General features: G+C 55.0%; 1 protein-coding gene across 3 annotated transcripts in view; it reads right to left on the bottom strand.

Annotated features, from left to right (window-relative positions):
- IP6K3 (inositol hexakisphosphate kinase 3) overlaps nucleotides 1-14,984 on the bottom strand; it is a 22,497-nt gene extending 7,513 nt beyond the window's left edge. The window contains exons 1-2 of one of the 3 annotated variants that reach the window (XM_015073497.3): nucleotides 14,789-14,984; nucleotides 4,980-5,319 (exon numbers count right to left, since the gene is read on the bottom strand). In XM_015073497.3, coding sequence (XP_014928983.2) covers nucleotides 4,980-5,178 — 199 coding nt within the window. In that variant the 5' untranslated portion in view covers nucleotides 5,179-5,319; nucleotides 14,789-14,984. Of the gene's footprint in view, nucleotides 1-4,979; nucleotides 5,333-14,788 lie in introns of those variants that run through there. The other 2 variants (XM_053222925.1, XM_027057974.2) reach the window with 2 other exon arrangements.

Genomic DNA, 14,984 nt, shown 5'->3' with positions numbered 1-14,984 from the left:
TCCCTGACTTCGGCCCTTCAGGTCTAGGGATGGTTACAGCCTTGCAGTGGTGCTGGTCCCTGGGTGCCTCGTCACCCCCAGTTGTTCCCTTAATCCTGCATGCCCTTCTACAAGCAGTCCCTCTAAAAATTCTCTTCACTTAAACCCCTTTAAACACACCGCTCATTTTCTGCTGGGACTCTGACTGAGAGAAGGTGGGTTGCATGTGATCATGTCCTCTCAGGTATTCATTTCCTCCCCCGACCACTTGGTCACTTTCTCAGCACAAGTGGTAATTTCTGCTGAACCAGCACTCAAGGCAGCTGACTTCCCTGCTCGCGTCCCTGCCCGGGCTGGTCAGGGCGGACGCTCATTTTCAGGGCTGCTCTATAATTCAGCAAGTCGCTCTTCAGGGCCATCTGCGTCTGGCTCAGCGGTCTCTCTGGGCCAGTCCTGTCATCTCAGATTCCCAGCGCCCTAATTTTGCAGCCTGACAGTGACATGCAGTTTTTTTCCAGTTCCTTTAAAAAAATTCTGCTCTGCCTCAGCATCTCTCAGGCCCCTGAGTGCTGTGAACTAGTGATGATACTACTAGTAATACTGTACCTGAACCTGGCATTTTGTAGTTTACCTGCACACTGGCACGCATCTCTCGGTGGAGCCCGCCTGAGCTGTGCCGCTCGTGAGAACAAGGGCTGATGCAGGTCAGGGCAAGAGCTACCATAGTGATAATCTCTGCCAGGTGCCAGCATTGCGTGCTTTTGCTTTGTTTCCGCTGAGTGACAGTTAGCCTGTAAGGTGCTTGCCTGTGGTCACCGAGACCCAGAGAGCTGGAATAACTTGCCCGAGGTCATACAGTTTGTGAGCAGTGGAGCGCTGAGAAGGCCACACCAGGTGCGGATACGGAAGAAGGAACAAGCTGTACCACGGAGCCAAGGACTTCATCGGGAGACTCCGGTGTCATCATGCTGTGTTTACTTGTGTGTAGACGAGGGTCACTCCTGCTGTGTCCCTATCACATTTGTTTTGGCCATTCTGTTCCGTGGGAACAGACAGAGAAGCCATGAGGCCACCAATGTGTGAGAGGGTCATCAGTACAGAGGGTTGGGAGGGCCGAGAAGCCTGAGGACATGGTGTTTACATTTCCATTCCTGTTTTCTCAGGCAGGAGGGTCTCTATGCATGATCTGGGGAGGAGGACTGACCTAGAAACCAGCACCAGGCCCCAGAGCCACCACTCCACAGTGGAGAAAGGAGAGCACCGGCCTTGGTGCTTGTCCTTGAGGAGCTTGGAGTCTCCTGGCTGCCTGGGGGAGCCCTGGATGGTGTGCCAGCCAAGGGCAGGGCCCTTTGGGGACTTGTAAAATTCAGCTCACCGTCTGGCCTCTCCCATCTGTGGGACTATGGTGCCAAGCCTGCAAGAATACGCTGTCTCAGGGAGCCTCAACCCCGGGAGGCTTCCCTGGAAGGACAAGAAATGTGACCTTCATCCGCTTCCGTAGGCTCCAGCTCTTGTCTGGTCTCATCAGATCTGAGTGTCTAAATAAATGGAGGCGAGCAGAGGTGCAGAGAACCCAAAACCAATAAAATCCAAAAGGCATTTCTATTTCTCATGTTGTCAGAGCTACACAGCCAGACTCCAGGTCTGTGCCTTCTTGCTCCGGCTTCCTGCACGCCTCTGGCTCTGTGTCTCCATCTATCTGCCTTCCCTCCGTCTCCCACATCACTCTGCAGCTCAGCCCAGACCTTCCTTCTGAAGCCTGAGACCCATAGCAGATAGCTGCCTGGCCGTCTCAACATGCCAGCTCTTTACTGAAGCAGTGTGTCAATGGAATCCAGACTGCTCGGGGCCTGGATTGGTTTGTAGTCAAGAATCATTTTGGGCCCGGCCTGGCTTTCCAGCTTGCCTTGTGTGTCCGTGGGAACTAGGCCTCAGAGGGCCATGGGCTCCCGGCACTCTGCCGCCTCTGCCTGGCCAGGGGAGCCCTGCCTGCCTGCTCACCAGCCCTCCCCAAGCACCTCAACCTGCAGCCCTGCCAGCTGGGCAGACAAGAGTGCTTTCGGCCCAACCGCCATGCCCGGAGCATCTCAGCAATTTCGGTTTGGCCAAGCAGCTTCCCCAGCCTCCATGAATATACTGTCATGCATTTATTTTTAAGCTCGTGAGAGCATTTATTTGCCGGTGTCTGTAATATGAATCTGGCTCATCCGTCAACCAGCTGGACCTAGAAGTACGTCCTTGCTCACTCAAAGCTGACAGGTACACTGGGAGGCAGAGGGATGCAGCCCCTAAGATGTCATGGCCAAGGAGCCCAGCAGGAGGTCAAGGCAAGCTCCTGGCATGAGGAGGCTACCTTTGGGAGTGATATCCCTGCCTAACACTCCCTGATGCCACCACAGCACGGGGCAGTGAGAAGGGAGAGGGTGTGCTTCATGGCATTGCAGTGGCCACTAGAGAAACAACCCCTCTCTCTGGGGCCATTCCCATGGGGGAGAAAAAGGGAGACCCCCCTGTGGCAGCCTTGTGGGCCTTCGAGCCTCCCTGATCTAAGGTCACTAGCTGAGCGGATCAGGGCAAGTCACATCCCCTCCTTTGTTGGGCTCGATGAGCCCCTGAGCACTGGCATGTGAGGAGCCCATCTCTTGGGTGACCGTGCTGGTGGAGCGGGCCTGGGTGCCCGAGAGCCCACGCTTGGGAGCCAGACCTCGGAGCTTTGAATCCTGGCTCTGCCTCTCACTGGCTGTGTGGCCTGAGGCAAGTCATGTCACCTCTCTGTACCTCAGTTTCCTCACCTGTGAAACGGGGATAATAATAGTAGCTCCGTCAGAAGGTTGTCGTGAGGATTGAGTTAACACGTGGAAACTACTGAGTGAACACCAAGCTGACACCACTTTTCTTCTCCGGTGAAACAAGAAGCCCGCGCAGCCCGAGGGCCCTTGTAGGGACTGTTTCCCATCTAAAACCGGACCTCAGCAACCTGTTCCAGGCATCTGAGAGTGTGAGGGTCCTGGTTCGGCGCCTTTCTCTTGTGTCTCCCTAGATGTGTGTTTCCTTAGGTGGTGCCTGGCCCGTGGCACCTCGTGGATTGTGTTCTGGCTGTTGAGTGAATCCGTGTTTCTGCATCATTGAAACCTCATGTTTGGGTGTCGCCCCAGTGTGGAAGCTCTGCCTCACCTTCAGCAGGGCTGTGTGGTCTCGCCGGAGGGTGTCATGTGTTTCCCTGACCAAGTCCCCTCCTGACTTGTGTGGAAACAGCATCTCCTAGGGGAAGGCAGAGACTGAAGCATGCTCTATGGCCATTGATACACGTAGCTGTGATGCCTTGGCTGAAATTAATCTATCAAGTCAGCAGGGCCCTAAGGCAGGCAGTACTGGGGATGGGCCCAACTAGAACTGGGAGGCAGGGTGGAGTAGGGGTCTGGACAGTAGACCAGTGCCTGAGGGTGCCTGAGAGTGGTGCCATTGTTCTCCTGCCCAGAGGAATGGGCACGTGTAGACACGTGGGACACAGGCAGAGCATCAGGATGGGGTCCTGCAGACCAACCAGCCTCCTTCACTTTCCTGCCTTGCCTGTGGCCGTCCTGGCAGTCTGTCTCAGCTTCAGAGCTGTGTCCAACAAGCGTGAAGTGCTGTGGGCAGGAGGCCACCCCACGCAAGATCCTGCCACCGCTTTGCTAGGTCGAGTTTAGTTGCAAAAGGACAGACATTCATTCCAGTGGGTGCTCTGACAAGATGGGCAGTGACCCACAACTGATGGGCAACACCGGCCTACGGCCCCAGAGGCCTCAGGGGAGGCCCACACAGGCTGCACACCACCCGTCCGCCCCTGTCTCTTAGCGTATGATGCTCGTGGGTCTTGTCTCAGACTCTCAGAAGGTCTTGGCAGGCTGGGGCTGAAGCAATGCCTAGGGCTCATTGACCCCCTATCAGTCAGTCTCAGTCTGGAACACGCTAAATACACATTCCTGGACCCTGACCCCAGGGGTTCTGGTTCACAGGTCTGGAATGGAGCCTGGGAATCTGCATTGTAACCCACACACCAGCAATTCTGGTAAAGTTGGTCAATCCCAGGTCACACTCTGAGAAACACCCATATAGATAAGCTCCATCCTTCCCAAGTATCTTCATCATTGAAATGCAAGTGAATTTTTGACTGACTTATTTGGAGATTATCATCACTTTTACTACAGATGCTTAGATAATGAGGGCAGAAGCTTGTAGTCACAACATCTAAACACCTTTAAAAGAGATTGTTGGGCACTCATCCCATTGAGGGGCTGGAGGCTGGCAGAGCCCTGTGAACTGCATTTACTGAAGGCTGGGTGTGCACAAAAAGCCTGCCCCATGGATGCTGGCCGGCTGCCAAGAGTGCCCCTGCCTGGAGTCCCACAGACGGCAGCCCTCCCCACCCTGCCTTCACTCCCCAGAACCCACCTTGTGCTCGAATCTAGAACATACACTGCTCTGTACCCAGTTTCCCCAGCTAAACCTCAAAGGCAACCCATGGCCCTGGCTTTGCCACAAGTTGAGGGCAGGAATTCTGGTTTTCTAAACCTGTCAGATCCCAGCTCCTTCATGCCCTGACCCAGGCCTGAGGCTCCTCTCACCCGCCTGGGCCTCCAGAGGTGAAGGAGGCCTCAGCCCGTCCTGTCTTTCCCAGCCCTGGTCACGAGACCCAGCCATGGCACTCCCGAAGCACAGACCGGATACCCTAGCAGAGCAGGGTGGGGCTGGGGTATCATTTTATTCCGTTCTCAATTCCTCGAAGTCTGGTGGCTTGCGCTAATTTGTAGGGTTGCCAAACGGCATTAGACTGCAGGCCCAGAGGCTTGAAGGGTTCAGAGAAACTAGGACAGTGAAGGCCAACCGGGCTGTGGGAGGGGGGCGTGTCTCCGTGGCAACTCTTACACACACCACCCGGCAGGCACGAGGAAACGGCGGGCGCACGCGGCCAGGCCTCCCCCAGTGTGGCAGGCACAGAGTCGTATCTGGACACTCACCTTTGTACTGAGGAGTGAACCGCTTCATGGCCAGAGGCAGGGATTCGTAGAACCTCTGCTCCCGGGAGACGAGGGGCTTGCACACAGTGTGCTCATCATACTTCATCACGCTCAGGTGCCCCCCGACCTGGTGCAGGAAGGGCTCTAGCTGCACGCCCACTCTGGCATCCCCGGCATCCGTGCTGTCCTGCACAACCATGTATCCACAGGAGGAAGGCCTGGGGTAGGGGTATCGGCTCCTGGACAGGAGGCGGGCTGTCAGCGTTCCCCAGCTTTCTCCTTCTTGGCCTTCGCCACCGTCAGGGCACAGCTGTCTCTCTGTGAGCCTGGGAGGGGACCCCTGAGAGCAGAGGAGGAAGGTAGAAATGACGTGAGGGAGACGGTGTGCTGGGGGAAGCAGAAGGACCCACGGTTCCAGCCACGACCCACTGGTAGTTGAACAAGACTGTAAAGAGACATCAATCACTTCCAGAATAATCTGTTGCAAGAAACTGGTAACAGTGATTACCTCCAGGGAGCCAGGATGAGAGGTAGACTTCTGTAAATACTGTTCTGTGCCTTTTGAATTTAAATACTGAAACAATTAAAAAAAAAATCAAATAATACACACAACTGTAGGCTTCCAGAATGCAGAGATTGTCTTGATTCCTGTCATGGTTCCTGCCTGCCTTTGGGAACGTCCGTTCCAGGCCCAAGAATAGAGCAGAGTCCCCGCTGTTGGGGCACTCGGCCTCTTGCATGGATGGGCTTAGGGGGTACAGGAAAGCTTCAGTTTTGTACGGCACAGCTGTGCACATCCGTCTGCATCATGGCCTCACAACATAATTGCTGTGTGACCTTGAGAAGTTACCAAACCTCTCTGGGCCCCACTTTCCCCATCTATAGAAAGAAATAGTAAGGATACCTACCTCATGGACTTAGGACAAAATTGACATAAAGCCCATGAAAAGGTTAGCTGAAGGCCCAGAGTTAACTACTCAATAAATGTGATTTATCATTATTATTTCTAGCATTATTGCTGTGGCGGTCGTATTTTCCCAACAGCTCTGGGTTGTAAGAAAGGGAGCCTTTCTCACTGCCGCTTTGCACGTGAGGGAAGCGAGGTGTGAAATGCCCTACCTGGGCTCTGGTGCGGACCAGGAGCGAGGCAGGAGCAAAGTGGGGACCGCCTGTCTCTGGGCCTCGTCCTCTGTTACCTGCTGTTCCCTTTCCCTCCTGAAGGGTGGGCTTGCTGGAACTCTGGGCTGGAAATGCAGCCCCCAAAGACTTCGTGACTTTGTCTCAGGAGAGTGCCAAGGAGACACTGTGAGGGGAGGCTCTTCTGGCCACATACGTCCTGTCCTGTGTGAGAGGACATTCTCACAGGGGTGCCCATCACCGCCGAGTTATTAATTCTCTTCTCCGCTGGACTCCTGGCCACGGATGCCACCGAGCTAGGCAGGACTGGACATGATTAACATTCTAAATGACCTTCAGTCCAGACCATGGGCACGGCCAGCTGGCTGCATGCACAGAGTACCTATCAATTTGTTCAGGACCCCAGCCCAGAGACACCCCCGCCACCCACCTAGACCTCTGGCACCAGGTGGCAGTGAAAGCCTCAGCCCAGCCCATTTATACGCCCCACAGCCCTACAAGGGCCTCTTTCACGTTGGCTACTGTCTTTCAGGCCACAGAGTGCCCCTTTAGGAAGGGTGAGGCGTTTTGTCTGGTATGTGCCTTTGCTTTGCTGGATGCAGGGTGAAGCTTCTGAGAGCTGCCTGCGTGGCTGGAGCGTGACTGGGGAGGTTAGGGCTGCGGGGCCAGGCGACAGGTGTGTGTGTTGTGGGGGTGGGGGCTGAGGCCCGATGGCAAGGGGCCGAGCTGACACAACAGCCTAGCCCTTAATCCCGTCTGCTCTAAGACGGCACAGACAGAGCCCCATTTGGAGCCTGGTCCACAAGCTGGGAAGGTGGTAGGAGGCATCTAGATGCAGAGGCAGATCACAAATTGGCTCGGGGATCAGTTGGTATATGACAAGATAGCACAATTGTTTGGCAAACCCAATTCTGCTTGTAAATTTGGTGAAGGCAAGAAGGAAGAAAGAAGAGAAAAACCAAAGTGGCCCAGGACCACCAACCAGGCCTGGGCTTGCTGAGCAAGCACTGACAGGTCCAGCTGGTATCCCAGGCAGCCGCGCTGGGCGGCCCACGGCCCTTCTTCCCCACGCTCCTGTCTCCCTAAGGAGCTCTAAGGACATCAGTGTCACTCTGCCGTGGTGGTGTGGGGAGGAAATAACAATAAATGGTGATAAACTCAGAGTGCTTTCTGTGTGCCAGGTCTCTGTTATATAGATCAAACCAGTTAAGCTTCACAACTACCCTATGAGGTAGTGTTAGCAGTCTGTTTCACGGATGGGGAAAATGGGGCACAGAGAGGTTAAGTAACTTGCCTATGTGCACGATGCCGTTAAGGACGGGGCAGGGATTTGAACCCAGACACCTTAGCCCCATAGCGCATTTACCCGCCATGCTGTGGGGATGCTGAGGGCTGCTGTGGATCCACTTTGACAGTCAGGAAACTGAGCCCCAAGGAGGCTGGGACTTGGCCAAAGTCGCCCGCAAGTCACTGGCTGTGCTAGGACGGAACCCAGGTTTTCTTGTCCCCCAGGCCTGGTCTCTCCTTTCCTGACCATCCCTAGCCTTCCTCCTCCAACCTGGTGAAGTAAGTGCTTGTCCTAGTGGTGGGTGGGCTCCGTACCTCTGCAAAAACCATCATGAGGGGTCCAGGGAGGTCTACCTATAAAGCTGGGGCTTGAGGTACTTTCTGGCTAAGGATGTCAACAAGACCCGAGAAGCACTGGCATTCCCAGATGTTCTCAGGAGCCCTGGCTGAACTTTCTCAGAGAGCGCAGAGCGAGCCAGGAAGACCCTGGGTCTCCGAGGCAACCCATGGCACAGCAGTGCAAACTTAGGGTGGGTTGTAGTGATGGGGAGTCTGATGGGTAGTCAGCCTGTACTTTAAAAAAAAATCTAGACTTGGGACACCCGGCTGGCTCAGTTGGTAGAGCATGTGACTCTTGATCTTGGGGTCATGAGTTTGAGCCCCATGTAAGGCATAGAGATTACTTAAAGAAAAAAAAGTTAAAAAAAAATCTAGACTCAACAGATAGGGCAATGGAGATCCTTCCTCTCGAGGGTCTCCTCAGGGTATAGAGGAGGTGATAGCATAGTACAGTATGATCTGGGGTTCTGACACAGGTTGGTGCGAAGGGGCAGAGGGAGGCTGGAGGGCAGTGGCATCCACACCAGAGCACCTGCCTGAGCTGGGCAGGTGGGCTTTGTGCTGCTCAGGGAGGCACGCTGTGGCTTCCCCTTGACACTGATGCCGACCTTCCATTCCCAAGGAAACTCAGGATGTCACTGTCTTTGCGTGCAGCCTCCTGCTCTGTGGGAATGAGCGAGGGAAGACCTCCGTTCTTCCCCATCCTCCCTCAAAAGTCCCGAATAAGTAATTCAAGCTGACAGATCTTTCTCAACCCAGACCTTCCTTTTGCCACATGCAGGCACGTCTGTCATTGGCGTGAGCCTTGGCCTTCGATCAGTGCCTCTGGGCCCTGTTCTGTTTCCTCAGAGCACTGGGCAAGGAGTCCAGAGCCCACATCTGTACCAGGCATTCCCACTAGCTTGCTGAGGCCCCTAGGACGAACCGGTAACGTTCGTCTGAGTCTTGGTTTCCCGCCCACTGCCATAGCCTTGTCACGATGCTCAGATGACAAAATGCACAGCATTCCTTTGTGGAGTCCTCTCCCCAAGCGTCTCCACCACTTAAGGCTTGTCACTGCGTGGGTTGTTCTCGGGACTGACTCAGCTTGGGTGCTGGGAAGGCAGGTGAGGCGCCGCCTGAGACAGGACCTTACACCCCTCTGACACACTTGCTGAGAACGCTGGGCTCTCTCGAGTGCGTCAAAGGGAGACAGGTGTCACTCTCTCCAGCCCACGCCTGCCCCCAGAGGCCCACAGCTGCCCCCCTCACCCAGCATCCTGCCCTTGTGTTCCTTGGGGAGGGAGGAGGAGAGACCGAGGGAGGGAAGAGGGTCAGATGCCCCCAGCCAGAAGAGCTCAGCTTAAAGCCCCCTCCCCCTGGAGTGGTGGACAAATGACCCCAGGTCCCTGTGTCCTCCTCCCCTGTCGCTGGGTTATGTCCTGAATGAAATAACTCTGGGCTCACTCCAGGAGACTCAAGGGCTAAATTCTCTGATGGGCCCCCCATCCAGCTGGTTGTTAAATGCCTGTGTCAGTGTAGCCCCAGGGGTCCTGAGTCAGCCTGCTGTAGGGTTGCAGGACACTCCCTGGGCTGAGGGGGGGGGGGGGTCATGGACAGCAGGGCCTGCAGTTGTATTTGGCTTCCAGAATGGAGACAGATGACAATACATGTGATGCTAGGGACAGTGACAGAGGCCACCATCAAGCTGAGGTGGATGAGTGCCTCATGGCTCATCACTACCAGTTGGCACGTTTTATTTCCTGAGAGTCTGTGTGTGCGTAATCTCTCCCTACATACGAAACCCAAGTTCGTTAAAAATTACAGAAGATAGGCCTCTTTTCAAGCTTGCCACTGCCATTTTAGAGGAAGATGGCAGGCGAAACCACAAATCAAACTTGTACCAGTGCAAACTTGGACTAAATTGGTCCTGAACTATATCTCATGAAAGCCTGTCAGTTCCTTATACCTGGAAACAAGCTGGCTGACTGCGGTCATTGTCAGCGCTGTTCACAAAGAGTCCAGTCTTTCCTGTGGGAATGTGGGATGATTGCACTTCCCTTGCCCTTTGGAGGTAAGTACAGCCACGTGATTTGCCTCCACCAACACAACGGGAACGGGAGTGACATACATCACTTCTGGTGGGAGCGGTAAGCAGTTGCACGCTGGCCCTGGTCATCTCGAAAGCACGGTCACTCTCTGAGTGACTCTGCATGTTGGATACGCAGCCTAATAGAGAAGTACATCTGTGCTCTAGTAGGCCCCTGAGATTTGGGGGTAGTTTGTTATACAGCACAGCCTGGTGCATCCTGACTAATGGACCCACTCACGGCCCAATCCCCAGCATGGAGCCTGGAAATGGAAAGCAACCTCACTTGAATTGGGCCCTCAGATACTTCACTGCACAAATATATCCTATATGATGGTAGCTACTCCTGTGAATCACTGGCTTTATCATCCCCATCTCTGTTTCTGAAGAGAGTCATTTTCAGGTGGAGAAACTGAGGGTCTGAGACGTTAAAGAGCTTCCTCACAGCCCAGAGCTAGTGAGTACTCTAGGTGGGATTCAGCCATAGGGGGCCTGTCAGTTCTAAAGGCCTGAGGGTCAGGGTCCTGTCCGAGGCCCTCTCCACGCTGTGTGCCTTAGTGGCCAGAAATGGGGGCCTTCCAGGAGCTTGCACCCGGCTGGGCAGTGTGCTGCTGGTGGACGGGGTCCGACGGGGTGCTCAGCGGTGTGGATTCGCAGTGCCGAGGGTGAAGGCCCCCTCCTGTGGGCCTCCTGTGGGGCCAGTCTAGACCTTCCCCAAGCCACACCACCATCCAGCATCGTCTTCCGGCCGGAACAGTAATACCCTTGGAGCACGATAACTTCTCAAATGTATATAAACACTTTGGTGATTACCAAAAGACAAATTCGTTTAAAGGCATTACTGAGTTCCTAGTAGTTTTTATCAGCATCCATTTTCTCAATCAACGGATACTAAAAGTATAATGAGTATCGCAGGGAGACTCGTAGGGAACAGATTATGTTGAGATGGAGCCCTGGTTGAAAAGGTTGGGAGGGATACTGCTGTCGGCTGAGGAGGGGTGGCGTCACAGGTCCAGGATGGGGTCTGAGACGGGGAGAGATGCTGGCTGGGCCGGGGGAGGGGGGGAGGTTGAGGAGGGGCTCTGAGTGGTGGTAAGTCTCAGGGAGGGGATGTGCAGGGAGCAATAGGGAAGAGCCAGGACCAGCCAGGAGACCAGAGGAAAGGCTCTGAGTGGCGGTAAGCCCGGCCTGCTCAATGCCCTCCGAACTGCTCTAGTCACTGGACTAGAGAGGGCCTGGCCACACGCACTGGAGGTGCCCATCTGGCTCCTGCTCAGGCCAGGGAGGAGGGGGCTGCTTGAGACCGTGAGGTGTGGAAGCCTTCCAGACCGCATCCCCATAAGTCTGATGGGGGAGCATTCAGGGTAGGAGATAATTATGAAACAGCTTGTGTCAAAAGCAGACCGCAGTATGAGATGTGTCAGGCTGCGGACTCAAAACCAGCATGGTTTATGGGTGCCCTCTCGCCTCTGAAGCTCTGCCGTACATTTCACGGGTCTCTCGGAGCCAGAGGTTTGGTACAAGTACCATTCAATGTCTTTGCGATGCCCAAGGGAGCATTTTTTTAATCTATTAGAGATGAGAGGACCCCGAAAACCGTTTAAAACTGCTTAGGTCGTAATGGGCAGAAGGATTTTGGAGTTTCTCATGTGGCAGAGGGTTGTGTATCATCCGGGGCCATCCAAGCCGGGAAAGCACAAGATTATTTTCTGGGGAAAAAAAAGTCGTGTTTTAAAATCCATTCTAAAAATGACTCAAGGGCTGTAGGATGGTGTGTGCCCCCCCGTCTGCGTGGTCCCCCACCCGATGGGATCAATACCGAACACTGGGGGACTTCACACATCACCTTCCCAGCCGTGGCTGAAGTATGTGGCTTTGCAGAGCTTCTGTTCCCCAGGGAAGGCTTGACACCCAGAACCACAGAGCAATGCTTCATATTCCCCAGTCACACAGACTTATTTCGGGGCTGATTTCATCCTTTGAGAGAAGATTTTTTTTTCTCTCTTTCCTTTTCTCTTAACATTTAAAATCTCCCAATGTTCCTCCAGTTTGAGGACCAAATGCGATTTTAATACAGCGATTATTAGTTTAGAAGCCCTTCAGCCACTGACAAATGTCCTTAGCAGCAGCAGCAGCAATGTTCCGAGCTTGCTGTCAGGGCGGGAGACGCATGGGCCAAAGATGACTCAAGAATCCAAGTGCCCCTGGAAGGCCTGCTCTGGGAGAGGCAGAGGCTGGGAGGCTTCTCCCTCCCCAACTCCTGACACATCTTGACCTCGTGACAGCACCACGGGGCCTCGGCCACCTTGCGCCTGGCTAGTTATGGCTGCACAGCATCTTCCAACTCCCTGCACCCCCTCAGGACCTCACCCCCTTGAAGCTGCATCCAGGATCTTGGATACTGCTCACCACCCAGACCTGCACGTTTCCCAACCTCTGGCCCCCTTTGCCACCTCTCCCCACCTTTCTCTTAAGTACTACGATCAGCAGCCACCTGCCTTACATAAGAGGCCTTTGAGCCAGAGATAGAAGGTTTGTCAGTGGTTAGCATGGCAACTTTGTGGCTGCAGGAAGAAACGGCCTTTTAAGGTCAAAATGCGATAATGGGTGGAGCAAGCGTGTGAGCGTGTGGCCGAATGTGTGAGTGCGCGTGTGTGAGTGTGTGGTCCCCACAGAGTGGGACTGGCCAACTCTGGTGAGCCAGCCTGTTCAGGGAGAACGCAAGCCGGCGTCTCCCCAGCAGAGGGCAGCAGCAGGCATGCCAGAATCGCCCAGAGAGGGAGTCACTGCGGCCCACACTCCACAGCCAGCCAGCCCCAGCCCCCGAGGGGGGACACATCCCGGACCTGGGTTTGCTAGGCCTGACCCCACAGAGCCCAGAATGGTGGCTGAAGGGCCTGCCTTACCCAGGGCCGGTTTCTCAAGAACTCAGAAGTTGGCATCAAGGTCAATGCCCCTCCACATTCCCTCCTCCTCTCACTGCACCCCACTTTTTCTAAGGGGTATCTTGCCGGAGGAGTGGGGGGAGCTTCCCGCCCTTGGTGAGGCATGTTCTGAGAAGTGGCGTGCCCGGCTCCATTCACAGGGTGAGGCCAGGTACAGGGCTTGCCAAAGAGGGACAGGGCACAGGAGCTGGAGGGCACCTTTGAGTTGAGGGGAACTTGGTCCTCGGCCTCTCCGCTCCACCAGTCCCTCCCTGGGGCGGCTGGACCCCACTCCCCCTGCAGCTACAGGTGCCCCGGTCCTGCTCGATGAGGAAGAGTAACCAGCACTCAGTGAGCCCCCGCGTCCCCCATTCCTGGAGCTCCTCCCGGCCTCTCATCTCACTCCCCTGAACAACCCAACGCTCGTGAAGTTGATTGCTGTTCCCTGTGGCTGCTGGTGAACAAGATAGCAACCATACGGCAAGGATTTATTCAGGTGCCCTGCTCCCAGCAGGAGAAAGCAGGGGTGGTGGGGTGGGGAGCCATGGGATGGCTCAGCCTGGCCTGCCGCCCCCAGGATGCCCTGGGACAGAGCACTGGGAGGCTCCCAGGGGCCACAGGCCCTTTGCAGAGGAGGAATTTTTCAGATCTCTGATAAGGAGATCTGAGGGAGTTCTGGGGGAGCACAGCACAGGAGGGGACCGGGAGACCTGGTTCTGCCTCAGATTCCCTGTCCCTTTCTCTCTGGGCCTCAGTTTCCCTTTCTGCACTGAGAGCTCTCTGACCCAGCCATATTCTCACCCTCCTGTGGGACAACTGGCCCTTCAAGTCAGCAAGGTGGGTTGGGGGTGGGGGTGGGGTGGGGAGTGGCGGGGGGTGGTTGGCAGGGCCGCTTTCAGATTAAAAAGGACTTAGAAGACATAGTGACCCCGTATACCTTGATTAGATCCTGGTGTAAACAAAGCAATATGAAACATCTAGGGGGGCATTGGGGAAATTTGAATATGAACTAGATGTGGCCGTTCTTTGGGAGTTGTTAATTTTGTTAATGGGATAATGGCATTGGGGTTGTGTAAGAACTTACTGAAGTACTTTGAGGGGATTGTGGTGATGTCCATAAACAACTTCAAATACCTTGGCCTTAGAGTAGTCGATGAAGCAATTATGGCCAAGGTCAAACAACCGTGTAAATCCTGGTGTAGGATATGCAAGCATTCATGATATCATGTCCTCAACTTTTTCCTGTAGGCTTAAAGTTTTTCATAGTAAAAAAGGTTTAGACACAAATTGGTGGCTTTTAAAAACTGGAGAAGCCTGGGTCCTGCCCCATGGGATCAGAATCTTTGGAGAAGGAACCTAGCGTGGATGTTTTTAGGTCCCCAGAGATCCTGAGGACTGTGACAGGCCCAGACAGGTTCAGGTCTCAGGTTTACTGGAGGGCCACGAGGACCCAGGGCAGGGGGGCCCCTGGTGGTGCCAGTGGTCTACCGACACTCGACGGGGGCACCCCGTACCCAGGCCATGGGCTACTGCCCACAGGCCCTGACATCATCCTAGCCTCGCACACCGCCCCCACCCTGCGGAAGGGTGGGGCTGCTGGGACAGGACACACCGTTCTGGGAGCCCAGGGGGCATTGCCAACTTCTCCTGGGACAGCTGCCGCTGTTAAGGGTTAAACGGCGGGAATCATTGGCTCCAACCCCTGTACCTGCCACACAGCTTCCTCTACAGTCCCAGCGCACCAGAACCCTCCCAGCCTTCGTGCAGGAGCTAAGGTTAGAGACTTCTGGACACCCTAGGAAGGGTTGGAATTACTCTAGGGGAAGGGCACAGAGATGGGAGAAGAGCAAACGACAGAATTTCCATGTCCCTGAGCCGACCCAGCACCCCCTCCATATACACAGGTACGCACAGATGTACAGACACACACAGACAGACTGGCACCTCCACTGGGTGGAGCCTTGTCGGGATGTAGGGGGCTGCCCTGTCCTGCACGGACCCTCAGGCGCCGTCAACCAGGCCCTCCCTGCCCTATCCCCTGGGGCAGCACTCACCAGGGCCTCCTTCCTGGAAGGGCAGCAGGGAGTGTCTGGAAGGGAAGATCCAGTGGAAAATAGTCTCTTTTTTCAGTGCCTGTCTGACTGCAGGCCCTGGGCAAAGAAAAGGCCCTTCCCAGTGTCCAGCACAGAGAACTCACTGTCCACTCTAGTGCTGGTGGAGAGGTCTGCCTAGACTCAGGTCTGCCCAGCG

The sequence above is a fragment of the Acinonyx jubatus genome, chromosome B2 (assembly GCF_027475565.1).
Source record: "Acinonyx jubatus isolate Ajub_Pintada_27869175 chromosome B2, VMU_Ajub_asm_v1.0, whole genome shotgun sequence".
Lineage (NCBI taxonomy): Eukaryota > Metazoa > Chordata > Mammalia > Carnivora > Felidae > Acinonyx > Acinonyx jubatus.
This window is presented reverse-complemented; position numbering and strand designations above follow the sequence as displayed.